Source organism: Emys orbicularis, chromosome 5 (genome assembly GCF_028017835.1).
Source record: "Emys orbicularis isolate rEmyOrb1 chromosome 5, rEmyOrb1.hap1, whole genome shotgun sequence".
In the NCBI taxonomy this organism is placed as follows: domain Eukaryota; kingdom Metazoa; phylum Chordata; order Testudines; family Emydidae; genus Emys; species Emys orbicularis.
In genome coordinates this window covers 109,765,354-109,793,147 of record NC_088687.1, presented here as the reverse complement: position 1 = coordinate 109,793,147, position 27,794 = coordinate 109,765,354, and the positions used below count along the sequence as shown (strand labels likewise).

The 27,794-nt window shown below is 43.9% G+C and overlaps 1 protein-coding gene across 2 annotated transcripts in view; it reads left to right on the top strand.

The window, feature by feature from the left end:
- TBC1D19 (TBC1 domain family member 19) overlaps window positions 1–27,794 on the top strand; it is a 107,946-nt gene that overhangs the window by 37,303 nt on the left and 42,849 nt on the right. For both annotated transcript variants that reach the window (XM_065405189.1, XM_065405188.1), the window contains 3 exons: window positions 1,081–1,153; window positions 2,081–2,119; window positions 7,588–7,700. In XM_065405189.1, coding sequence (XP_065261261.1) covers window positions 1,081–1,153; window positions 2,081–2,119; window positions 7,588–7,700 — 225 coding nt within the window. The remainder of the gene's footprint in view (window positions 1–1,080; window positions 1,154–2,080; window positions 2,120–7,587; window positions 7,701–27,794) is intronic.

Genomic DNA, 27,794 nt, shown 5'->3' with positions numbered 1-27,794 from the left:
CGTCGCTCACTCTCCCCCACCCTTGGTCACTTGCTCATTTTTGCCAGGCTGGGACAGGGGATTGGGGTGTGGGAGGAAGTGCAGGCTCCACCTGGGAGTGCAGGCTCTGGTATGGGGCTGGAGATGAGGTGCTTGGGGTTAAGGAGGGGGCTTCGGGCTGGGGCTTTGGGATTCGGAGTGCAGGAGCGGGTGTGGGGTGCGGGATCTGGGAGGGAGTTTGGGTGCAGAAGGGGGCTCAGGGCTGGGATGGGGTTTGGGGTGTGAGAGGAGATGCATGGTGTGGGCTCCAGGAGGGGGATTAGGGCTGAGGCAAGGGGTTGGGGTGCGGGAGAGGGCTCGAGGGTGCTTACCTCAAGTGGCTCCCGGCCAATGGGAGCTGCAGAGCTGGTGCTCGGGGTGGGGACTGTGCACAGAGCCTCCCTGGCCCCTCCTGCGCCTAGGGGGCTGCAGGGACATGCCAACTGCTTCTGGGAGCCATATGGAGCCAGGGCTGGCAGGAAGCCTGCCTTAACCCTGCTGCGCTGCCGACCAGACTTTTAACAGCCCGGTCAACAGTGTTGACCCGAACCGCCAGGGTCTTTTTATGGCCGGGCGTTCCGGTTGAAAACCGGATGCCTGGCAACCCTAGGAAGGATAGCATATGTCAGGTACATTCTGGGGACAGGATGTAGGCCAGACAGGGAAGAAAGGGGATGTGGTTGATCTGTTCTGTGCTGCACCTGGTTCTTCACACACACACACAAGGTTCTCAAGGCCTAGAGTAGTGCACCAGTGAATCAGGGAGCCATAACTGGCTCCCTGCAGCTTCTGTCTGTTTTGTCCAAGTTAAGCTCAGATGTAGGTGAGAATCAGTGCATGTAAGTCAAACTGTTTTTCTGTCTTAGAATAAGACTAAGAATCAGTACAAGATTTTTCTTTCTATTTTAAAATAATTTACTTTATACGTGTATAAAGTTTTAGGATATAAAGACACATTAAATTCAAGGATTTTTTAATAAAACCTAAACTTTTAAAGAAGGAATCTCTTTCTGCTAGCTCTTAATAATGTGCTTTTAATTCTCTATTTGTATTTTTTTTCAGAAAGACTCTTTCAGTGAGCTAGGCTTGAATACAGGACAGCTGGGTATTGATGACTCTACACAAGTGCCTCCAGGTTAGTGTGTGCTGTGCTTTAATAATTTAATTAGAAAAGTAATGATTAAAGTATATGTTTTCATGGAATACTGTGTAATTGTAAAGAAACTCATATAATTTTTCCATAATATTATTTGTATTTGTCCCACCGCTATAACTCGAATGGTTAAAAGTATTTGTCCCACCGCTGTAACTCGAATGGTTCTCATGTAAATAAAGTGGAACATATTTGAACTGGTAGTGGATAACATTGCAAATGTGAAGGGCTTGATTTGAAAGATGTGGAGTGCCTGCAATACCTGTTGATTTCAGATGGAGCGCCAGGTGTTTAAACCCTTTTCAGGATCAGGCCTGTCTCTCAAAAAAAAAAAAAAAAATTTTTTTTTTTTTTTTTTTTTAGAAAGTCTCAACAAGTTTCAAATCAAAATTGCTTTGACTAACACAGTTGTGCAGCTGTGACGCCACAGGATTATTGGGAAAATATAGAGCCACCTTTTTGATATCCATGCTCTAGAAAATATTACTGAAAAAAGTGTGTTAATATGAGGTGGTTTAAATAATACATAATGGTGTTTTATTTCTTGTATGCACACTATTATTTTTGTAGAAAAAGCTCTAGGGTCTCAAAGAATGGAAAATTATAGGATATAGAGAGACTTTTCAAGTGAAAAATGTTCTGTTTAAAGGTGTTGTGTACTTTTTTGTATTTCTATCCTTCAGTGTAAATTACAGAAGAATATTGCTGCTGATGCTGTTTTAATTGTAGTAACATTAGCCGTAAAAATGAGTTAAATATGTGTATTAATCTGCAGACATGTATGTTTTGCAGGTGTCAAAATAATCTTCTGTCAAAAATACAAAATGTTGCCACAATAATAGTTGAAGTATTTTTGTCAATTCTTCCTTCATTATTTTTGCATTTTATTGATACTTCATTATTTTTTAGAACTCTTTGAAAATGAACATGTACGTGTTGGGCAAACAGGTAAGGATTTGATTTCAGTTGCAATAAACAGTGAGGAATTAAGAATATCCTAAATAACCGTCTTCTTCAAATACTAATTCCTGAGAATTTTAGTATTTCACCCATGGTAACACAAAGCACAGTGGATAATGCCATGGATGTTCATATAAAGATAGAAAACTTGGCATTTTACATCTACCAATCGGTGCCAGATAAATAACTCTACAGCTGGTTCACTAAAAGCAAAATAGCAAGCGTAGACACACACCTTTATGGCAATAGCTTAACCCATGCGACTTCTGAATTTCATTTTAAAATCAAGAGAGCTTGTTCTTCCATCTGTGCACACACAATTCTCATTAGTGTTAATGGGATTTATGCTCATGCATCAGATGAGAATATAACCCTAATTCTTTTTGATGGTTATTCATAATTGCAGAACCTGATAAATACTGCAACTCTAAGCCATTATGGATGATTTTCACTTGTTTTTCCACACATGTACTCCTTTCTGAGTTAGTTATATCTTCTCCTTGTATCTGTAGGATGAGAAGTTATCCTTGATTTTAAAACAGAGTAAAAAGTCCTTCATTAGATCAAACCTTGCTAGAGAAGAAACACACAATGTCTCTTACTATTGTCTTAGGGGTAGACGATAACTGCTCATTATTTCCTCCAGCCAGTCTCCCCACTTCAAGGGGCAGACAGCAGGTCTGGTGCACCCCTATAGCATTTTCAGGAAACATGTCCACTTCCCTCTTCTGCTGTTGGGGCTAAGGTGACAGCGGCGTCTCTCCCTTCTCTCTTTTTCTGAGGTCCTTCGTCTCTCTTTTCCTCACCCACTCATTCTGTTTTTGTGTAACCAGCTGAGGTACCATCCCTCTCATCCCCCCCTTTCCCTATACTTCCTCAATGAATTCCTGTCCCCTGCAAAACAGACTTTTAGTCAACCCCGTATCTTGCCTATGTATTCATAGCTTCCTATCTCTTAACCATTCAGAGCAGCCTCTACCTCCCAACTCTTCTTCTACACCTTGTTTCCACAGGATGGCATAGAGCAGGGGTCGGCAATGTTTGGCACGCGGCTCACCAGGGTAAGCACCCTGGCGGGCCGGGCCAGTTTATTTACCTGCTGACGCGGCAGGTTCAGCCGATCGCGGCCCCCACTGGCCATGGTTCGCCGTCCCGGGCCAATGGGGGCAGCGGGAAGCCGCGGCCAGCACATCCCTTGCCCGCGCCGCTTCTCGCCGCCCCCATTGGCCCGGGACGGCGAACCGCGGCGAGTGGGGGCTGCAATCGGCCGAACCTGCCACGTCAGCAGATAAATAAACTGGCCCGGCCCGCCAGGGTGCTTACCCTGGCGAGCCACGTGCCAAACGTTGTCAACCCCTGGCATAGAGTGACATGAAGCCATGAGACAGAGTCTTAATCAGCTGTGAAGAAGAGTCTGGGCCACTGACCGGCTTGCTTTCTAGTAGCAACTGTGATGACTGCTACGTGGGAGGTGAAGCCTTCTTTATTATAAAAACAATAAAAAAAAAAAAAACCAGCAACATATGGTAGTTGGCCAGAAAAGCTTGGAGTATACAGCAGGACTGAAGAAGGCTTGTGCCTCTAGCTAAGAGATTAAATTAAGCAGATCTGCTTTATATGCAGCCTATACTTGTCAAGTTCTGTATTTCTGTTTTTATATTTTTTCTCGCGTATTACAGTAGGCTTCTTGAAAAAAGGCTTGTTTGCCACCAATGCTGCACTATGTATTTGGGCACAGATTCAAATCTCATTGAATTCAATGGGAATCTTTTTATGGACTCCAGTGGATCAGGCTTTTGGTCGCCATATATGACTTGGTTGCCATTGATGGATAGTCCTTATCTTCATGTCAGCTGTACTGATGTGCTGAGGATTTTTCTCTCCTACAGCCAGCATAACGCATCCCAATTTGTTAGCGAGGTTGTTTCTTGCCTCTGCAAGGAGCGGTAAGATGGAAACACCTCAGTTATGTATATTGTTCTGTTCTCTGCTGAGGCGGTCTTCTTTTCCTAAGTTTTTGCATGTAGTGTGGCAGTATTTTATTTTCCCTTTTCTGTCTCAGCATTTAGGAAGCCAAAAAAGGTGGAAAATAAAAAAACCCTAAGCCATGAGTGCGCCATCTATTATAGAACTCTACAGGCCAAGAAAATATTTGGTAAAACAGAGACTTCCAGCAATTCTGGAACAGATGGCCCTTTGTTCACTTTGGATCAGCTGGCCACATGATGTGTCCTCTTCTTAAAATATCTTGTTCATCTAAGCATGAGTTTGAAGAAGATTGGGAAACAGGCCAGCCAGCGAATGTGAAAAAGTCTGGTAGGTCTGATTCTCTGACTCCTGAGGTGACTGCAGCTGAACCAGACTTATCCAGCTTCATTCAAGGATTTTGAATTGTATCCTTTTCTCTTCTCTCGTCTCATCACCTCACCTATTGATGCGACCAGGCAGAGTTCATGAAGCACAGTTGTTTTGCCTAGGTCTCCAGTGGGGACTTTCAGCATCTTGGGCTATTCCAGCATCCTGGGTCTCTTCACCGAGGAGGAAAGGAGGCATATCCTTTAGGTTTAGTATCCAAATCTTCTTCCGGATTTCTCCCACCATATCACACAGGATGTATGGGAATACTGACATACCTATTGTGAACTTAAGAGTCAGTAAAATTTAGTAAAGCAAGAAGATATTTTACTTTTCTAAGAAACTCCCCCCAGAATTGCATCTTATTTATTCATCTGTACAAAGGATACAGTGTGAAACCCCTGTATTCCACTATGGTCACAATCTATTGGAGATATTTTAGCATTTATTATTAAGAAAGTTTCCCACATACACATTTTTCTAGCCACCAAGATGTTTCAGGTTTGTGTTGGTCTGGTCCACTTCAGTACCAGTCCCTACCCTTTGGCTTAGCTATGATTTTTGCATACTATTATCAAATTGGTCGTGATATTGGTGGCAGAACTCAGCAGTAGTATTTGTGTAATTCTATGCTCAATGGTCCGGACAAAGAAGTTAAAGAGGCAGTTGACTTGTCTTCTGTGATGAATCATAAAGCATATTCACTCTCTCATAGAAGCTTGCACACTTTGGCCTACTAATACAGTATATTACAATTTAGTCGTCTAATCAGAGACCTAATAGTAAAGTTGAAAAGTCCTCGCAAAAGCAATGTAGCAACCAAGCCATTCATCAGCATAATTGCTAATTTGCTTCTTGAGGTTATTGATGTCTTTCCAGGATGTGTGATGCTTTCCAAAAGGCATTCAGCCTGATGATCTGACATAAATGCTCTTTAGTTCCCACTACTCCCATGAAAAACATTCCTAGACTGGAGGTCCCACTGTGCGCATAACTTCTATAGGGATTACCCTTATAAGATGCAGAATAGCTAACAACTGACTCCAGGCACAGTTAGGAAGCCTGAGTGGGGAAGTTGATAACCTGTTCAAAGTGTGCACGTTAATGTGTTGAAGCTGAAGGCTTTGAGATTCACAGCAAAGCCTGAAGTTTGTCTGCCAACAGCAATGCAACACATTCTGCTAAAAACTGACAACAATACAGTAATAGCTTCTGTCAAACTAAAGGAAAGCATGAAGAACAAAGAATTGACTCTACAGTAGAGGGTTGAGCAGAAAGACTCCTGTTTAGCGCTGCTTGCTAATATCAATTGTCCTCCCAATGAGACCCCTCCTCTTAGAGGTACCGTCCCATTGGCTGACTGTTGCATTAGGGCAAATCAGGGGAATTTACACTGCCCTTTAGGCCCCTACTTATGCTGGGTGGTAAAGCCATCATGCCTAAATTGCAGCACCATCCCAATCAAATGGCTACAGTGCTAGTCCTTTTATTTACATTAGAACTACAATTCTTAGGACAGTTTTTAGAGTGGTGCGTTGGGGATTTCAGATGCACAGCATCGGTCTTCCTTAATTAGCTTGATGACTGAGGCTTAGGAATAGAAAGGGATACTTCACACCCTTCACGTGGAAGCCCTCCATTGGTTGAGCTGCTGAATATTGCCCAGTAAGATGCAAGGTAAGACATGTGAAGAGAAGGAAATGGATGATAAACCCTGGGTGAAATCCTGGCCCCATTGTAGTCATTGGGCCAGGAATCACCTATGTGTAAATTCAGAATAAGAAGCACAGTCCTGCTTACAAAGTCCTCCTGATTTTTGTGTGTATTTTTCAAAATAAATGTCCCAGTGTTTCCTTTTTGTATGAGAGACTGCATCAAACAAATATTAGCAACCCATTGCTCATGAATTGCCATATAATAAGGAACTAGCATACTTGGTGCAAGGGGAAAGAAGTAAGGTTAAAATAAATTGATATCAAACTACCATATATACTCGATCATAAGCCGGTTCGTTTATAAGCTGACCAAGATGCATAAGTAAAAATGCAAAATTTTTATGACCCGTTCATAAGCCACCCTATAATTCAGGGGTCAGCAAACTTTGGCTCCCGGGCCATCAGGATAGGCCGCTGGTGGGCCGAGATGGTTTGTTTACCTCGAGCGTCCGCAGGCACGGAGGTAAACCTAAGTAAACAATGTGTCCTGGCGCACCAACTGCTTACCCTGATGGGCCGGGACAGCAACTGATGGGGAAATTTTTTGAGGGGGAGAAGCTGGGGGTCAGGGGAGTATCCCCTGTGACCACCCCCCCACATGATCCCACCCCTAGCCCGGGACCCCCACACTCTCCCCATCCCATCCACCTTATCTGGGGAGGGCCAGGGGAGGATGTCTCTGTCCTGGCTGGAGCTGCTCTGGCAGGCTCGGCAGCGCAGCCGAAGCCTGCTCCGGCTGGCCAGACTGGGCGGCGCGGCCGCAGCATGTTCCAGCAGACCGGGCAGCGCGGCCACAGCCTGCTCTGGGGGGCAGGGCCGAGCAGCACGGCTGCAGCCTGCCAGCCCCGGAGCTGCAGCTGCTTCAGAGGCTGGGGGGAGAGCAGCATGGCCAGAAGCGGAGAGACTCTGGCCCCGCCTCTTCACTTCTGGCTCTGCTGGTTGTGCTGACTCTCCTTGCTCCCTTTGTTGGGGGGAGGGGCTGTGTCCCGCCTCTCCCTCTCTATACCCGTTCATAAACCGACCCCCTTCTCTGGTGCTTCCCTTTTTTACTAAAAAAATCTGGATTATGAACGAGTATATACGGTAAATACAGTGATTGTAAATGTTTGAAATATATTTTGATATTTTATATAATGTCCCTTTGATATTTGTATGCATTACAAGAAGTACACGTTTGTGGATGAAGATAGATTTGGGAAGTTCAGTTGGTAGAATATTTCTGTTTGATGCAGGGACTTGGCCTGGGTTGTGCTTGTCTTTCCTCCATCACTTTCAGTATTTAAAAAAGTGTGTGTAGTTAAAAATTTTTAAAATGACATGACAATTTCTGGAAATGTATGATTTTATGTATGTTATGTAAATTCATGACATATACATATTTTTCAGTTTTAACAGAACAAGATAGTGCTGCAGCCCAACAGTATGTCCGTCAGGGATGCCCAACAGCACTCCGAGCTGAATTGTGGGCACTCATTCTGAATATTTCTAATCAGCCTGAGGTAAGGGGCAAACCAGGTTAAAATCAGATTAAAATACACCTGGCTATTGAAAAAATAGATGTATGTTTGCTAGTAATGTTTTGCCAATTTTACTGTTTTGTCACAGAAGTAAACATTTTAAAACTACCATACTGATTTTTTCAGATGTGTAGACTTGTAAGGTTAGTTTGCCATTTTATAAGAATTATATTTGTAGACTTAAATAGTGTGTGCATGTGTGTGTGTTTAGCATGCCTGCAAAACAAAAGCCTACATGCATGGATACAAGCTTTCCCACTTCCACCAAAGCTCATTGTGTGACCAATCAGGGCAGAAGTATTGTGCAGTTAATAAATCAGCCTTGATGAGTGTGTGCGTGGGTTAAGCCACAAAACTATAATATAATTCTCCTTACTCATTATATAAAATTGTGGTTGGTGGGGAAGAAGAAGTAAGCCAAGCATAGTGGTGAATCAGTCTATTTAGACAAAGTGGGTGGCGTATTATAGAAATTGGAAGTTCTAGTCCATAATCTGGTTTAATCCATGTGGTTGATATTAGAATGTTTCTGTTTATAGGCTGTGTCCAATGTGAAGATGTTGAAATCTTCTTCTCAAAATAGTAGGATGGGGCATGGAATATGTGTTTTCAATCCCCATGAAAGACATGGGGTAAGAAGTTAGCTGATAAGGAGAGAAGGAATTACAGAATAGTTTTAGGGATCTTGCATGAGTTTTGCAAACCGCAGCTGTGAAGCAAAGTTAAGGTTTTAAATACAGAGCTGAGGTTCAAAAATAATTTTGAATGTTTGTTTTTAAGTAGTCACAACGTAGACAAACACTTCCTAACTGATAATTAGCAAACATCGCAAAATTTAGGCTAGGGCTTTGTGACCTTAACTGTAAATTAATGTAGATGTTTTAATTTTATTTATGAATTACCAAAATATCTTTATTAATACTCTTGTTTGAGTGGTAGTGTGGACACTCTAGTCTTGTGGCAATCACTCTGTAAGACACAATATGACACAATCTGTTTTTTTTAATTTATGTATCTGTAATTCTAAATTAATATATACATTTATGCATACACCTTACATGTATGAATTAAGGAACCAACATGTGTACTGTCCTCTCATCTCTTTGCCCAACATGATTTCCCAAAGCATCCTGTATTTGTCTTATTTAACGAAGGCCCTGGTACTAGGAAATACTTATGCACATTTTTAGCCTTATGCAGCATGACTAGTCCCATTGAAGTCAATAGGGCTATTCACATACAGTTAAGAATATGTGTAAGTCTTTGCAGAATTGGAGCTTTATATTGTAAACTCACTGGGACAGGAACCATGCATACCTATGGTGACATTCACAATTGTTAATAATATAATATTGTACTTTGTATCTTTTGAAGATATGCAGTCATATGGTTGTAATTGAGGGACATTGATAACTGACCATTAGAAAGTTTGAGATATTAGCCATTGTTAATGAAATGTACACCTTTTCATATTTTCAGGAACTGTAAGTTTTATATTGGCAGCAAACCTTAGGAACATTAATGCTAAGAAAAACAGTCTTGACAAATGGACTTTTAAAAATCCAACTACAGATGTTTGGTCTAGTGATAAAAACACTTAGTTCAGACCTTCATGAAGAAATAGTCTAGGCATTTGTTTACAATGAATAACAGATTAAATTCCCTTTAGATAAAAAAGCCCTGCTAAAGTAATAATGAAAATATTATACAACATATTTGTGATGCGTAATGCTAGATTGAAGTTCTTCTAAATTATTCTGACAGCTGAAGTCTGAGGTTTCTCTCTTTATGACAGTAACCAGATTAGAAATATGAAATTCATTTTGTTGGCTTCATTGCACATCTGTCTACATTCTCTTGAGCACTTCATATTTTAAAGGTATGTTTGTCTTAATATGCAAAGTAAAATAACTGAATTAAAGATCAAATCTTCTATTTTGATAAATGAAGGGCAAGGCATTTATTAAAAAAAAAGAAATAGTAAGATATTCCATATTTTTATATTCAGGTATGACATGACACACTTTTTGAAAACTGACTCCTTAGGGAAAAAGTTCCAATCCAGTTAAAAAAAAATTCTCAAATGTTTCTCTTTAAATAAAATAACCAACTATTTCAGTCCTTATAACTTTTTAAAGCCATGGTCGTATTTTTCTCAAAAAATTGGCATAGTTTATTTGATTATTAATATTAATATCTCTTTATGTAGCATTCACAAAGTGCAAGGTGGATTCTGGAAGCGGTGGCCCTTGCTCTTAGGCGCTCAAAATCTATTGATACAAATATTAGTAGACAACGTTTCGGGGAAAGGAAACAATAGGCAATAGGTATACAAGATAATTTGGTTCATCATGCAATTGAAGTTGCTCTTCAAGAGGTACTTAAAAGTAGAGAGGGTTGGAGCCTTGTGGATGAGCTAATGGAGGTAATACCATGCATGCATATGGTGCTGAGTGAGAGATGGCACTGTGATGATTATGCAAGAAGCTAACAAATGGCTGAATGTGGATGGCAATGCTGGTGGAGCTGTGGGTGGCAGGGTTTATGAAGAGGGTTATAAGAACTTTGAGAAAGGAGGATAAGTAGGGAGGCATAAAGTTATGCAGAGCTTTAAAGGTGTAGAAAAGAAGCTTAAATTTGATGCAGTAAGGGATGGTGAGCCAGTGGACGTATTCAGAGATGGGACTGAAATGATCAAATCCATGAACAAAACATAATACTTTAGCCTTAATCTTAGTACTTGTGGTGCTAAATAGTGTGCATTCCAGATCATGATTTTTCTATTGTACTAAACTGAAAACTACTACTTTATGATCAAATAGCTTTCTGGAGGTTTATTTTGTTGTTGTTGTGTATATAAGCAGCGTTTTTTGTATCATAGTGTGATGGCTGCCATCTTGACTAGTGTACCAAGGATTGAACCAGGGACCTTGACAGCTGAAAGCATGAATGTATACAGTTTGAGCTTTAAGAGCCAGGCTCTCAAACAGAGTTGTAACAGACCCATATCTGCAGTTGGTCACAAAGGGTGACATGGAACACACGCTGACTTGTGTGTTACAACAGCACAATGTTATGATGTGCATATCCATAAACTGAAATACTAATTATATGTCATCTTTAATAAACACAGACTTAATCGTATAATGACTTATGGTAATCCAAGACTCTTTATACCCTGAGACTTTATTACTGTAAAGTGTTTTTGTGGCTGCTCATTGGCATATATTGCGCAAAGGTGAAATAAGGTGTTCAGTAAAACTATGCAGTTTTCAAGTAACCGATCACAAAGAATATCTGCATATTTTGTATATGCTTTAATGGTTTATCCAGCACTACTTTCTCATTCTCTGCTTGTTCATTACTGAATTATATGGTTGCAATAGTTTTTCCTCTCTAATGCATATCATTGGGAGTTTACACTTTTCTAGACTTGCAGATTTACAACTGACCGTATAAGCATATAAATCTAATATAGGTCAGTAAATTTCCTTTGTTAGAAGTTGAAAGGCGGAGTTGGGTGGTGTGTGTGGGAGCATCAAAATAAGGTAGTTTGAGAGATTGTTTGGTTTTTTTTATATGAGCTTTATTGAACACAATCTACAGTGTCATGCACAAAGATACAAGCAGTGTGCTTACGTGATGGCACCGAGTAATAAACTGTTGGCTCTATGCTGCAGAATTATTTAGGAATATATAAGTATAATGTCTGGCAATGAATTGCTTATTGGTCTTTTATGTTGAGTTGTACAGGAAATTACACACACACACACACACACACACACACACACACACACACACACACACACACACACACCTGTTAAAAGAATGTTGTTATAAGAAGTGGAAGATTGGACAAATGACCAGGGAGGAGTATAAAAATATTGCTCAGGCATGCAGGAGTGAAATCAGGAAGGCCAAATCACACTTGGAGTTGCAGCTAGCAAGAGATGTTATGAGTAACAAGAAGGGTTTCTTCAGGTATGTTAGCAACAAGAAGAAAGTCAAAGAAAGTGTGGGCCCCTTACTGAATGAGGGAGGCAACCTAGTAACAGAGGATGTGGAAAAAGCTAATGTACTCAATGATTTTTTTGCCTCTGTCTTCACAGAGGTCAGCTCCCAGACTGCTGCACTGGGCAGCACAGTATGGGGAGAAGGTGACCAGCCCTCTGTGGAGAAAGAAGTCGTTCGGGACTATTTAGAAAAACTGGATGAGCACAAGTCCATGGGGCCGGATGCGTTGCATCCGAGGTTGCTAAAGGAGTTGGCGGATGTGATTGCAGAGCCATTGGCCGTTATCTTTGAAAACTCATGTCAATCGGGGGAGGTCCCGGATGACTGGAAAAAGGCTAATGTAGTGCCCATCTTTAAAAACGGGAAGAAGGAGGATCTGGGGAACTACAGGCCAGTCAGCCTCACCTCAGTCCCTGGAAAAATCATGGAGCAGGTCCTCAAGGAATCAATTCTGAAGCACTTAGAGGAGAGGAAAGTGATCAGAAACAGTCAGCATGGATTCACTAAGGGCAAGGCATGCCTGACTAACCTAATTGCCTTCTATGAGGAGATAACTGGCTCTGTGGATGAGGGGAAAGCAGTGGATGTGTTATTCCTTGACTTTAGCAAAGCTTTTGATACGGTCTCCCACAGTATTCTTGCCAGCAAGTTAAAGAAGTATGGGCTGGATGAATGGACTATAAGGTGGATAGAAAGCTGGCTAGATCGTCGGGCTCAACGGGTAGTGATCAACGGCTTCATGTCTAGTTGGCAGCCGGTTTCAAGTGGAGTGCCCCAGGGGTCGGTCCTGGGGCCGGTTTTGTTCAATATCTTCATTAATGATCTGGAGGATGGCATGGACTGTACTCTCAGCAAATTTGCAGATGACACTAAACTGGGAGGAGTGGTAGATACGCTGGAGGGTAGGGATAGGATCAGAGGGACCTAGACAAATTAGAGGATTGGGCCAAAAGAAACCTGATGAGGTTCAACAAGGACAAGTGCAGAGTCCTGCACTTAGGATGGAAGAATCCCATGCACTGTTACAGACTAGGGACCGAATGGCTAGGAAGCAGTTCTGCAGAAAAGGACCTAGGGGTCACAGTGGATGAGAAGCTGGATATGAGTCAACAGTGTGCCCTTGTTGCCAAGAAGGCTAACGGCATTTTGGGCTGTATAAGTAAGGGCATTGCCAGCAGATCGAGGGACGTGATCATTCCCTTCTATTCGACATTGGTGAGGCCTCATCTAGAGTACTGTGTCCAGTTTTGGGCCCCACACTACAAGAAGGATGTGGAAAAATTGGAAAGAGTCCAGCGGAGGGGAACAAAAATGATTAGGGGTCTGGAGCACATGACTTATGAGGAGAGGCTGAAGGAAGTGGGATTGTTTAGTCTGCAGAAGAGAAGAATGAGGGGGGATTTGATAGCTGCTTTCAACTACCTGAAAGGGGGTTCCAAAGAGGATGGATCTAGACTGTTCTCAGTGGTACCTGATGACAGAACAAGGAGTAATGGTCTCAAGTTGCAGCGGGGGAGGTTTAGGTTGGATATTAGGAAAAACTTTTTCACTAGGAGGGTGGTGAAGCACTGGAATGGGTTACCTAGGGAGGTGGTGGAATCTCCTTCCTTAGAGGTTTTTAAGGTCAGGCTTGACAAAGCCCTGGCTGGGATGATTTAGTTGGGAATTGGTCCTGCTTTGAGCAGGGGGTTGGACTAGATGACCTCCTGAGGTCCCTTCCAACCTTGATATTCTATGATTCTATGATTCTAAGGTGGCAAAGCTTCCGACCATGCTGATGACCCAGGTGGGTGTCAGTATGATGTCACATGATTATTTCTGGGGTTTGTTTGTTTTCTTTTTTAAAAACTTAGAAAACTGCACTCGCACAAACTCTATTCTAAAATGAACATTATTCAGATTGAAAAGTCAAGTTCTCAAAAGTTGGGAAATGCCAGAAATAATGTTGCTTGTGCAAGCTTAATTTGACTCTCTTATGTGTATGCATTATGATACAGTCTTTAATTTAATTCAGAAAAGAACTAGATAAATTCATTGAGGATAGGTACATCAATGGCTATTAGCCAGTATGGGCAGGGATGGTGTCCCTAGCCTCTGTTTGCCAGAAGCTGGGAATGGGCGACAGGGGATGGATCACTTGATGATTACCTGTTCATTCTCTCTGGGGCACCTGGCATTGGTCACTGTCGGAAGACAGGATACTTGGCTAAATGGACCTTTAGTCTGACCCAGTATGGCCGTTCTTATGTTCCTAATTTACATGAGCAAATACTGTTTTTTTCCATAGGACCCCTGCCTCATTCTGTGCACAGAATGGATGATGCTTACTTAATGAGCAGCTATTCAATATTTTGTTTTCTCCTTGTTGTCCAATGCATGGCCCCATGCATTATTTACTGCACACTAGTCAAACCGTGGTATGAAGACAGAATTACTGATATTCTCATGGGCTTTGTCTGTGGTGCTCATCACTATAGTATATGAGTGCTTCACAAACGTTAATGAATTTATTTTCACAACACCCCTCTTTATGCCCATTTTGCAAATTGGGAACTGAGACACAGAAAGATTAAGGATCCACTCAATTTGAAACACCAAGAACTTGATTTTACAGAGACTCAAGCATTATGTAGACAATTTTATATTCAAAGCACAGCTCCCGTTGACTTTAGTTGCAGTTGAAAGTGCTCAGCACTTTTGCATGTCAAACCCCAGGATCTCAGACTGGGCATCCAGAAAATGAAGAAAGCAAAATTAATGACAATCAATGAAAAGTTTGGTTTAAATGATGTGACCGTGGTCGCTGCAGCGGCCCCACTGAGATTGCTCAATCAGGGAAAACTGCAAAGAATGGGGCAAACGATGCCCAAAAGTGGTGGTTTATTCTAAATATTAGATTCACCAAGCCAGCAACATAGGAGCTTCTACAATACCTTACTGCAGGCCTGCACAACATGCGGCCCGGGGGCCGCATGCGGCCCTCGTGGGCTCACTGTGCGGCCCGTGGGGGGTGAGTAGGCAAGCGGTGGGTGAGGGAGGGGGGCTGAGGAGGCGAGCGGGTGGGCAGTGGCAGGGGGGCAGGTGAGCCGGCGGCTGAGGAGGCGAGCGGGCGGCTAGTGGCGGGGGGCAGGTGAGCTGGCAGGAGGGCGGGGGGGGGGCTGAGGAGGCGAGCCGGCAGGCAGTGGCGGGGGTGCAGGTGAGCCAGCGGCGGGGGAGGCGAGCGGGTGGGCAGTGGCGGGGGGGCAGGTGAGCCGGCAACAGGGCGGGGGGGGCTGAGGAGGCAAGCCGGCAGGCAGTGGCGGGGGGCAGGTGAGCCGGCGGCTGAGGAGGCGAGCGGGGGGGCAGGTGAGCCGGCGGCGGGGGAGGGGGGCTGAGGAGGCGAGCGGCGAATCGGTGGCTGACCTAGTCTACTGATCTGGTCTGGCTCCCATCCCCTCTCCAAGGGTTGCAGCTGTCTGGAGGTGCCTGCCTTCCATGCCTTCCTCATTCACATCTCATTCATTCAACAGGGCAATTGATTACAAAGGGGGGGGGGGGAAGATCTTATTCTACTTCTAGCAAAAAGACATTTTTCTTTTACCTTAATTATACTACCTTAGGAGCCCGCTATACCATATTACAAAGGTTCAATACCGCTGTTTCGGTGGGGCGGCGCTGGGGAAGGAGGGTTTGTTTCCGCGGGGCGGGCGGCGCTAGGGGGGTGTTTTGGGGGGGCTGGGCGGCGCTGGGGGGTGTTTCGGCAGCTCTGGGGGGGGAGGATTCAGTGGGGCTGGTGGGTTTTGGCCCTCAGCTGTTTTCTTTGGAGTAATATGGCCCTCGCCACTTTACGAGTTGTGCAGGCCTGCCTTACTGCTTACCCAGAAGCCAAAAATGTAGCTCCCCTAAAGCAATCCAGCCCAGGGCTCCCACCCAGACAGCCAAATCAAGTATGGTGAGGATTACTTGAATTCTTATTCGCCATATATAAAGTTCTACTAATCCCAAGAGATCAGACACATTATCCATCTGGTCAATGAATATTTCAGATCTTACCCAAATACACACTTACAGCCAATTCTTAGTTTAGTTAATAAGATGAAAAAGAAAAGAAAGTGCTGTGGTTAAAGATCGTTACACATACATATATGAAGTTATTAGGTCAGTTTTATTGCAGAGATGATGAGCTGCTGATTTTTAAAAAGTTCTTTCAGAATCCCTTCCATAGGTTATAGTCCCATAGGCAATCCATGTGCAGAGTCTGTTTAAATTCTTCTAGGAGAAATTGCAGGGTAGTCCAGAATGGAACTGGAGACCTCAGTCTTGCAATTTAAACTTCCCCTGACAAAGTTCAAGCAGATCTGAGATAAACAGGATCAGATCCTAAAGTTCTTTTATAGATCTCTGGCAGGCTATGATAACCTCTTGTCAGCAGATAACACAACAGGCATTCCTTGGATGAAGAATAGGTAATATATGTTGTTGCTTTGAAGTAAATCTCCTATTTCCTATGTATGCACAGGTAATTAGTTGCATTGATTAGCATAAGGCAATTAACCATTCAAAGGTTCACAGTCCAGATACTAAAAACTTCAAAGAAAAATCTTTCTTGGTAGTCCATCGAGCCGATGATGACAAATCTGTGCAGATCATCTATTGTTGGTCTCATGGTATGCTCTCTGATGACTGTACAAGCCAATTCTAGAGGTGCACATTTTGCTGCAGATGGTGCATGGGGGGGAAAAAAAAGAGAAATGAAGACAATGATATTACACCACACATTTCATCTTATTGCTAGTATTCCCTTTTGATCTCTGAATCAATAGGCTATAGTAACAGACAGGAACAGAAGTTTATAATCTACAAGTTAATGAGATCACATTGTGAAGCTTCTAACATATAGGTAGACACAGACAAATACAATTAGTATTTACTTCTAATTCTCTGACAATACAGACTTACATTTCCAAGGATTTAGTCTACTTAACTGGCTTTGATAACTATCTACAAGCAATGGCCCTGTTTACCATTTCAGTATTTCCCTAATATGTTTTTAAAGGTTGATCTTTGGTCACTTTAGCTTGCTGGTTGCTTAAGCCTTCCTGGCTGAGTATCACAAGTGACTTGACTAGCATCACATAGGAACTCTGTGGCAGAGACTGGGATAGAATCCACTTCTCCAGGGCAGCATTCAACTATCTTAACCATGAGACCCTCCTTTGTTTTCATGCAATCCTCTGCCTCATTCACTATATACCTTCCAACTTCTGCAACAAATGAAGCAGACTGTATCATAATGAATAGGCACAAGGAGCCAAATTTAGGATGCACCAGGAGCCTCAATTCTATATTTCCTAATTTTTGACTGCTTGACTTTGCAGCCTTAATCTTCTTTTAATGTATAATTTCCTAGCTTAGAAAGTAAACTGAAAAAGCAGAACTTCGGATTGTGGCATCATATTGACACCCGCTTGCATCATCAGCGGGATTGAAGCTCAGGAAAGGAGTGGGCTCTAATGAGGAATATACTGTAGATTTTGTGTCCATCCCCCCCATTAATAATAATTAATGCAGAGCTCTTATATATTGTTCATCAGTAGAGCCAAAATAACTTCTGCCCTGTTCTCTCCTACCTGTTCTTGTCCCATTCCTGTTTCTTCTCCATCCCAGCTCCTTGTTCTTATCTCATTCTCCTCACCTAGCCAGTCTCAGTTTCCACCTTTCAGACATCTCATTCAATTCCCAGTCTCCTTACCCAGCAAGTCCTAGTCTCACCTCAAGCTCCCCGGCTTCCAGTCCCAGTTTCCTTGTCCAACTATTCCCAGCTCCTTTTCTCTAGTGTCCTTGCCCAGCCAGTCCTAGTACCCACGTTCTTTGCTCCACATCTGATCTGACTCTTTCCCTCATCATTTTCTGCCCATAACCTCACTGTCCCCAATAGCTCCCAGTCCGAATCCTTCTGCCCAGGACCCTTGTCCAGTCTCAGTGTGTCTCCCAACCTCTTCCCTCTCGACTCCTTGTCCCTGTCTCCTTGTCTAGTGAGACCCTGTTCTTTCCTCCTCAGCTCCCAGTGCTACTCTCCTTGTCCAGCCAGTCCCAGTCTCTGGCCCTATTCCCAGATTCCTTCCCAATTTTCAGTTTCCCTTTTCTTCCCCCACCAGTCTCAGTTTCCATACTTCCCAGGTTCTTTGTCCCAATCTGTTCTCCCTGCCCCCTTCGCATAGGTCAGACTCTTAACCTTTCTGCATTAGAATCAGATAGCTTCCTCCTCAATGTAGCCTAAGCCCAGCAGGGGTTGGGAAGGTCATTGAGATCACATGAACAGGTCCCCTGCTTTCAGCTCAGGTGCCTGGACCTGGCCTGCAGCAGCCCAGAGCTGCAATTGCAGGAAAAGTTCTGCTAAGCCTCAATGCAAACAGGCTCTTCATGAAATTTATTGGACAAAATCTAAGAAAGCCTCTGCTGAGCATGTCTGGACTGTGTATGTGTGTGTGTTTGTTTTTTCAGATGCCTATAAGTTGGCCAAATTTGGTGCACTTTGCTGATACAAATGCCACCACCATTCCAAATTCCAGGTGTGACGGGTTGGATCACAGAAACCCCCTTGGGAGCTGCCACCCAATGTACCAAGACTACCCCTGTTCCTGTTTTCCCTGCCAGCTCAGGACTCCAACACCCTGTCTTGTTGAGCCAGACACTCCTGTCTGCTCCAATACAGACCCAGGGTCTGAATCACTTGCCCCAAAGCTGCAAGTTTACCTGAAAACAGCTCACAGAAGTGTGCTTGTCTTTAGCACTCAGATGCCCAACTCCCAATGGGGTCTAAACCCAAATAAATCCGTTTTACCCTGCATAAAGCTTATGCAGGGCAAACTCATAAATTGTTCGCCCTCTATAACACTGATAGAGAGATATGCACAGTTGTTTGCTCCCCCAGGTATTAATACATACTCTGAGTAAATTACTAAATAAAAAGTGATTTTATTAAATACAGAAAATAGGACTTAAGTGGTTCCAAGTAGTAACAGACAGAACAAAGTAAGTCACCAAGCAAAATAAAATAAAATGCGCAAATATATGTCTAAGCAAGCTAAATACAGATATCACCCTCAGAGATGCTTCAGTAAGTTTTTCTCAGACCGGACACCTTCCAGGCCTGGGCACAATTCTTTCCCCTGGTACAGCTCTTGTTCCAGCTCAGGTGAAAGCTAGGGGATTCTTCATGATGGCTCCTCTCTCCCTTTGTTCTCTTCCACCCCTTTATATATCTTTTGCATAAGGCGGGAACCCTTTGTCCCTCTGGGTTTCCACCCCCCCTCACTGGAAAAGCACCAGGTTAAAGATGGATTCCAGTTCAGGTGACATGATCACATGTCACTGCAAGACTTCATTGCCCACTTGCCAGCACACACATATACAGGAAGACTAACAGGTAAACACAGCCATCTGCAGACAATGGTCCTGGTTAATGGGAGTCATCAAGATTCCAAACCATCATTAATGGCCCACACTTTGCATAATTACAATAGGCCCTCAGAGTTATGTTTTATATTTCTAGTTTTAGATACAAGAGTGGTACATTTCTACAAATAGGATGATCACACTCAGTAGATTATGAGCTTTGTAATGATACCTTACAAGAGACCTTTTGCACGAAGCATATCCCAGTTGCATTATATTCACTTATTATCATGTTTTTATAAAACCATATAGACTGCACAACGTCACACCAGGTTCCTGCTCCAAAGCATGGAAGAAATAGAACTTTTCAAATAAAAGTTGCCAAAAAATTTTGACATGGGGAAAACAACATATTTTACCCTAACCTCGTTCTTGGAAATTGTGGAATCATTTTGGGTGAAATTTTCAAAAGAATTCAGTCTGAGGAAGCAACCTAGCATGGAGAACTTCAGCCCGAACAGTTAATATCTGGCGAAGTTGTAAACAACTGAAAACAGGGTCTTGTAATGAGAAGTATAGGCCAACCCTAATCATAGGCACTGCTTCCAGCTCTGTTTGTAATAAATATATTTCACTTCCCATTTCATGAAGTCTGAATCATCTTTTTTCAAATATGTCTGACATTGAAATTGTCAGCAAAATGTTTTGTACATCTTGAAGAATTATATCAGGAAGTTCATACATACACACCTGCTGGCTGTACTGCAAGTCTTATAGTGGTGTAGAAAATGAAAGTGCTCATTGTGTTCTTTGGCATTAATATGTGTCCAGAAGAAAATATAACTATTGGATTTGTTGTTTGCACAGTTCAACTAGCACTTTATTTCTGTGAGAACAGCACTTCTGTTTCCTTTGGATCTTCATAGTTCAGGAATAGCAGTTGTTAATTGTCCCATAAGAAGAATCATTCCAAAGTGGAGTGATAAACCGCAGAATTATTCTTGGATTTTTTCCTGTACTATACTAATCCAGGAAGTAGTAGGAATCCATTTCAGGGTGGCAAGTAGTTACATTTTGGAATATTCAGTTTGAAATGTCCTTAAAATTATGTAATGAAAGGGAAGCTGAAAGAAATAACTTGAATATACAACAGTAGATTTTTAAAATGACTAAAATCTTTACTCTTTATTTTGCTCCCACTTGTTATTTTACATTATTTCCAATTAATATGTTCTCTATTTTTCTACTGAGTCTATACATACAAACAGCAATTCATAAAGATTACATCTTCAAATTTATTCCTGTAGTCAAGTTGCATAGATTCTTAGAACCTTTGAGCAATATTTAAGTCCTTTGTAAGTCTGGCAATGCTTTTAAAAGTGTATGTAGAAGATGTGGGGCCTGATTCTGCTTCCCTTTATGTCAGTGGGAGTTTTTCCATTGACTTCAATGAGAAAACATGACTTTAATTTTGAAAAAGGGTGAGGGGACTCTGTTACAAACAGATTCTACAGCAGAGACCTTACAGCGGTACAGATGTACTAATAAATGCAGTTGCGCCATTGTAAGATTTCCTGTGTAGCCACTCTATGCCGATGGGAGAGCGTCTCCTGCTGACCTAGCGCTGTCCACACCGGCGCTTCTGTCGATGTAACTTATGTTGTTCAGAGGGCTGTTGTTTTCAACCCCCTAAGCGACATAAATTATACTGACAAAAGTACTAGGGTAGACATAGCCTAAGGCCTGGTCTACACTACGAGTTTAGGTCGACTTTAGCCGCGTTAAATCGAATTAAGCCTGGACACGTTCACATGACGAAGCCCTTTCTTTCGATTTAAAGGGCCCTTTAAACCGGTTTCTGTACTCCACCTCCGACGAGGGGATTAGCGATAAAATTGGCCTTAGGGGGTCGGAATTGGGGTAGTGTGGACGGAATTCGACGTTATTGGCCTCCGGGAGCTATCCCACAGTGCTTCATTGTGACTGCTCTGGACAGCACTCTCAACTCAGATGCACTGGCCAGGTAGACAGGAAAAGCCCCGCGAACGTTTGAATTTCATTTCCTGTTTGCTCAGCGTGGAGAGCACAGGTGACCACGCAGAGCTCATCAGCACAGGTAACCGTGATGGAGTCCCAGGATCGCAAAAGAGCTCCAGCATGGACAGAACGGGAGGTACGGGATCTGCTCGCCATATGGGGAGATGAATCAGTGCTGGCCAAACTCCGAAGCAGTAAACGAAATGGCAAAATATTAGAAAAGGTCTCCAAGGCCATGAAGGAAAGAGGCCATAACAGGGACGCACAGCAGTGCCGCGTGAAAATTAAGGAGCTAAGGCAAGCCTACCACAAAGCCAGAGAAGCAAACGGGAGGTCCGGGGCTGAGCCGCAAACGTGCCGCTTCTACGCAGAGCTGCATGCCATTCTAGGGGGTGCAGCCACCACTACCCCAACCGTGTGCTATGACTCCCTCACTGGAGAAACACAGGGAAGAGGGTTCGGAAGAGGAGGATGGAGGAGATAGCTCACAGCCGCAAGGAAGCGGAGAAACCTGTTTCCCTAACAGCCAGGATATGTTTGTCACCCTGGACCTGGAACCAGTAACCCCCGAACTCACCGAAGACCCTGAGGGCACACAGGGGACCTCTGGTGAGTGTACCTTTGTAAATATTACACATGGTTTAAAAGCAAGCGTGTTTAATGATTAATGATTAATTTGCCCTGGCAATCGCGGCCAGTACAGCTACTGGAAAAGTCTGTTAACGTGTATGGGGATGGAGCGGAAATCCTCCAGGGACATCTCCAGAAAGCTCTCCTTCATGTACTCCCAAAGCCTTTGCAAAAGGTTTCTGGGGAGGGCTGCCTTATCCCGTCCGCCGTGGTAGGACACTTTACCACGCCAGGCCAGTAGCACGTAGTCTGGAATCATTGCATAACAAAGCATGGCAGCGTATGGTCCCGGTGTTTGCTGGCATGCAGACAACATCCATTCCTGATCGCTCTTTGTTATCCTCAGGAGAGTGATATCATTCACGTTCACCTGGTTGAAATGGGGCAATTTTATTAAGGGGACATTCAGAGGTGCCCGTTCCTGCTCTGCTGAACAGAAATATTCCCCGCTGTTAGCCACGCGGTGGGGGGAGGGGTGAAGTGATCATCCCAGAGAATTGGGTGTGGGGGAGGGGAATTAGTTGGGTTTGTGCTGCATGTTAACCCTGAAACCGCAGCCCCTCCTTTTACATTGCAAACCCATTTTAAATGGCCAACCCAACGGGTGCTTGGTATGGGAAATGAGAGCACTACTGTTTGAAACCATTCCCACATGTTAAGAAGGTTAAAAAAGCCAAAAGACTGTGTCTTATCATGGCTGCCTGCAAGCTGAAATCTGTGGCCTGGCACTGCGTGAGTGATCTCTCACACCAAACCGGCAGGCCCTCAATATAAGAGGAAAAATGCGACCTTGTAACGAAAGCACATGTGCTGTGTAATGTGAACAGCAAAATTTAACGTGAAAGAGTGTACCCATTGTTCTCTAAAATGTGTCTTTTTTAACCACCTCTCCCTTCTCCTCCACCAGCTGCAAATGTTTCTCCTTCACAGAGGCTAGTGAAGATTAGAAGGAGAAAGCGAAGGACACTTGATGACATGTTTACAGAACTACAGATGTCCTCCCACGCTGACAGAGCACAGCAGAATGCGTGGAGGCAGTCAATGACTGATTATAGAAAAGCCCAATATGAACGAGAGGAGAGGTGGCGTGCTGAATCGCGGGATGAACAGAGCAAGTTGCGGGCTGAAGATGATAGGTGGCGTCAGCTTGCAGACAGAAGGCAAGAGTCGATGCTCCGGCTGCTGGAGCATCAAACTGATATGCTCCAGCATATGGTTGAGCTGCAGGAAAGGCAGCAGTAGCAGAGACCGCCGCTACAGCCCCTGTGTAACCAACAGCCCTCTTCCCCCAAGTTCCATAGCCTCCTCACCCAGACGCCCAAGAACACGGTGGGGGGGCCTCCGGCCACCCAGTCACTCCACCCCAGATGATTGCCCTAGCATCGGAAGGCTGGCCTTCAATAAGAGTTAGTTTTAAACTGCAGTGTGTCCTTTTTCTTCCCTCCTCCCCCACCCATCCCGGGCTACCTTTGCAATTATCCCCCTAGTTGTGTGATGACTTAATAAAGAATGCATGAATGTGAAGTAACAATGACTTTATTGCCTCTGCAAGCGGTGCTCGAAGGGGGAAGGGGAGGGTGGGGTGGTTGGCTTACAGGGAAGTAGAGTGAACCGGGTGGGGGGGGGGGGGGAGGTTCATCAAGGAGAAACCAACAGAAGTTTCACACCGTAGCCTGGCCAGTCACAAAACTCGTTTTCAAAGTTTCTCTGATGCGCACCGCGCCATGCTGTGCTCCTCTAACCGCCCTGGTGTCTGGCTGCGCGTAATCAGCGGCCAGGCGATTTGCCTCAACCTCCCACCCCGCCATAAATGTCTCCCCCTGCAGTTTAAACTGCAGTTTAAAACGTTAACACTTATTGAAGGCCAGCCTTCCGATGCTCGGGCAATCATCTGGGGTGGAGTGACTGGGTGGCCGGAGGCCCCCCCACCGTGTTCTTGGGCGTCTGGGTGAGGAGGCAATGGGACTTGGGGAGGAGGGCTGTTGGTTACACAGGGGCTGTAGCGGCGGTCTCTGCTCCTGCTGCCTTTCCTGCAGCTCAACCATATGCTGGAGCATATCAGTTTGATGCTCCAGCAGCCGGAGCATCGACTCTTGCCTTCTGTCAGCAAGCTGATGCCACCTATCATCTTCAGCCCGCCACTTGCTCTGTTCATCCCGCGGTTCGGCCCGCCACCTCTCCTCTCGTTCATATTGTGCTTTTCTGTAGTCTGACATTGACTGCCTCCACGCATTCTGCTGTGCTCTTTCAGCGTGGGAGGACATCTGGAGCTCCGTGAACATATCATCCCGAGTCCGCCGTTTTCTCCTTCTAATCTTTGGTAGCCTCTGCGAAGGAGAAACATTTGCAGCTGGTGGAGGAGAAGGGAGAGGTGGTTAAAAAAGACACATTTTAGAGAACAATGGGTACACTCTTTCATGTTAAATTTTGCTGTTCACACTACACAGCACATGTGCCTTCGTTACAAGGTCGCATTTTTCCTCTTATATTGAGGGCCTGCCGGTTTGGTGTGAGAGATCACTCACGCGGTGCCAGGCAACAGAATTTGGCTTGCAGGCAGCCATGGTAAGCCACAGTCTTTTGGCTTTTTAAACTTTCATAACATGTGGGAATGGTTTCAAACAGTAGCGCCCTCATTTCCCATACCAAGGACCCGTTGGGTTGGCCATTTAAAATGGGTTTGCAATGTAAAAGGAGGTGCTGGGGTTTCCGGGTTAACATGCAGCACAAACCCAACTATACCCCCCCCACACACACACACACACACACACAATTCTCTGGGATGATCCCTTCACCCCTTCCCCCCCCCCCCCACCGCGTGGCTAACAGCGGGGAACATTTCTGTTCAGCCGAGCAGGAACGGGCACCTCTGAATGCCCCCTTAATAAAATCACCCCATTTCAACCAGGTGACCGTGAATGATATCACTCTCCTGAGGATAACAAAGAGAGATAAGGAATGGATGTTGTCTGCATGCCAGCAAACACCGGGACCATACGCTGCCATGCTTTGTTATGCAATGATTCCAGACTACGTGCTACTGGCCTGGCGTGGTAAAGTGTCTTACCGTGGTGGACGGGATGAGACAGCCCTCCCCAGAAACCTTTTGCAAAGGCTTTGGTAGTACATGAAGGAGAGCTTTCTGGAGATGTCCCTGGAGGATTTCCGCTCCATCCCCATACACGTTAACAGACTTTTCCAGTAGCTGTACTGGCCGCGATTGCCAGGGCAAATTAATCATTAAACACGCTTGCTTTTAAACCATGTGTAATGTTTACAAAGGTACACTCACCAGAGGTCCCTTGTGTGCCCTCAGGGTCTGGGAGCATGCCTTGGGTGAGTTCGGGGGTTACTGGTTCCAGGTCCAGGGTGATAAACATATCCTGGCTGTTGGGGAAACCGGTTTCTCCGCTTCCTTGCTGTGAGCTATCTTCATTGTCTTCATCATCATCATCTTCCGCGTACCCCGAACCCAATTCCCTGTTGCGTGTTTCTCCATTGACAGAGTCAAAGCACACGGTTGGGGTAGTGGTGGCTGCACCCCCTAGAATGGCATGCAGCTCCGCGTAGAAGTGGCATGTTTGCGGCTCTGCCCCGGACCTTCCGTTTGCCTCTCTGCCTTTGTGGTAGGCGTGCCTTAGCTCCTTAATTTTCACGCGGCACTGCTGTGCGTCCCTGTTATGGCCTCTGTCCTTCATGGCCTTTGAGACCTTTTCTAATATTTTGCCATTTTGTTTACTGCTACGGAGTTCAGTTAGCACTGATTCGTCTCCCCATATGGTGAGCAGATCCCGTACCTCCCGTTCTGTCCATGCTGGAGCTCTTTTGCGATCCTGGGTCTCCATCATGGTTACCTGTGCTGATGAGCTCTGCGTGATCACCTGTGCTCTCCACGCTGGGCAAACAGGAAATGAAATTCAAAAGTTCACGGGGCTTTTCCTGTCTACCCGGTCAGTGCATCTGAGTTGAGAGTGCTGTCCAGAGCGGTCACAATGAAGCACTGTGGGATAGCTCCCGGAGGCCAATAACGTCGAATTCCGTCCACAGTACACCAAATCCGACCCGCAAAGGCCGATTTTAGCGCTAATCCCCTCGTCGGAGGTGGAGTAAAGAAACCGGTTTAAAGGGCCCTTTAAGTCGAAAAAAGGGCTTCGTCGTGTGGACGTGTCCAGGCTTAATTCGATTTAACCCTGCTAAAGTCGACCTAAACTCGTAGTGTAGACCAGGCCTAAGACTGGGTCTACCCTGCTAAGTTTTGCCAGCATAGTTATGTTGGTTGGGGTGTGAAAAACCACACCCCTAACCAACATAGCTAACTGGGCAAAATCCCCTGTGTAGACGCAGTGTATAATGGCAGAAGTCTTTTGCCAGTGTAGTTAAACCACCTTTTCTGAATGACACAAGCTATACTGGCCAAAGAGCTCAGGAAGTTCGTTTAACTAGAACATCAACAGAACTTTTTTTTTTTTTTTTTTTTTTTTTTTTTTTGGTATATTTTGTGATTCCTCTATGAGGCTTTGCCAGTAAAGCTATACTGGGATAGCTGTACTGGAAATGCCATTGTAGTGTTGACTAGCTCTAAGGCTATGTCTATGCTGCAATTAAACACCAGCAGCTGGTCTCCACGAGGCGGGAGGATCCCAGAGCCTGGACTACGGCCTGAGCCAAACATCTACACCACAATTAAACAGCCCCGTAGCCTGAGTCCTGTGAGCCTGAGTCAGCTGACATGGGCCAGCCACAGGTGTTCAACTGCAGCATAGACATATCCTACATGGGAAACAGTGAGATCAGTAAGCAAAGAGAAGGAACTACGTGAGAAATCAGAAATAACATTCCTGGAGTGGATAGGATCATTCTGGCACAGGAGGAAAAATATAAAATATAGAGTTGATTGCAAACACTCATAGTTGAAATACTTCAATGAGTCCGTTTTTACATTTATATCTGAGTTTAATTGAATTGTCTCGACCCCCCCCCCCCCCACACACTTGGTAAGGCAACTCCCATCTTTTCATGTACGGTTATATATATCTTCCTACTGTATTTTCCACTCCATGCATCTGATGAAGTGGGTTTTAGCCCATGAAAGCTTATGCCCAAATAAATTCGTTAGTCTCTAAGGTGCCACAAGGACTCCTCGTTGTTTTTGCTGATACAGACTAACACGGCTACCCCTCTGAAACATTAAAAATTAAGTAATCATTAGTATTCGTGACATTCTTGTGGCTGTAGCATTAGGTCCAAAATATGTAAATTGTTTAGGTTGAAAATTAAGTTATTTAATGTTTGTAAAGTTCTTGCAGATCCTTTAATGGAAAGTGCTACAGAAAAGCTATTTATGGAAAAAATGGGTAAAGTAACAGTTTTACATGATTTTGCTTCACACTGAGCAGGCTGGAAATATGCTTTGTTTCTTAATTTAGATCTAATTTTGTTTTGTTTTAAAAACCCATAATGTTGATTTTTAATTTAATCTCCAGTGTTTTAATAGTGAGCATGCCTGGTTCTGGACCAGATAATGTCAAATACAATTTTTCATTAGAGTATCTGTTTCTTTTCTCAAAGGATGTTTAAAATCCTCCTTTTTTGTATACTATGTCTGAATCCTGGTTAAAATTAATTATATTCTGGAAAGGAGGATGCTTTCTAAAGTTATCACAAAAGACTGATTTTTTTTTTAAACTGGCATTACTGATTTTCTTCACATTTAAACCAATAAAAACAGAAACATTACAAAATTGTATTAAAGATATTTGTTATGCTTAAGATTAAGGAATAGCTCATTAGTTTAAGTGAAACTTCCATTTAGATTATTTTATTTTTACAGCTTTCTATAGCGTAGACTGTTTAGCTACCATGAAGGTTTCTTAGTGTCTATTCTAAATTGTAATTTATTCAAAACTGCAGTTTGATGTTCTTAATTAATAATACAAGCTGCCCTTCAAGTCCAGAGATAAAAAGCTAATAAATATTTTAATTAAAAGCAAACCATTAACATTCTGATCATGATGCAAT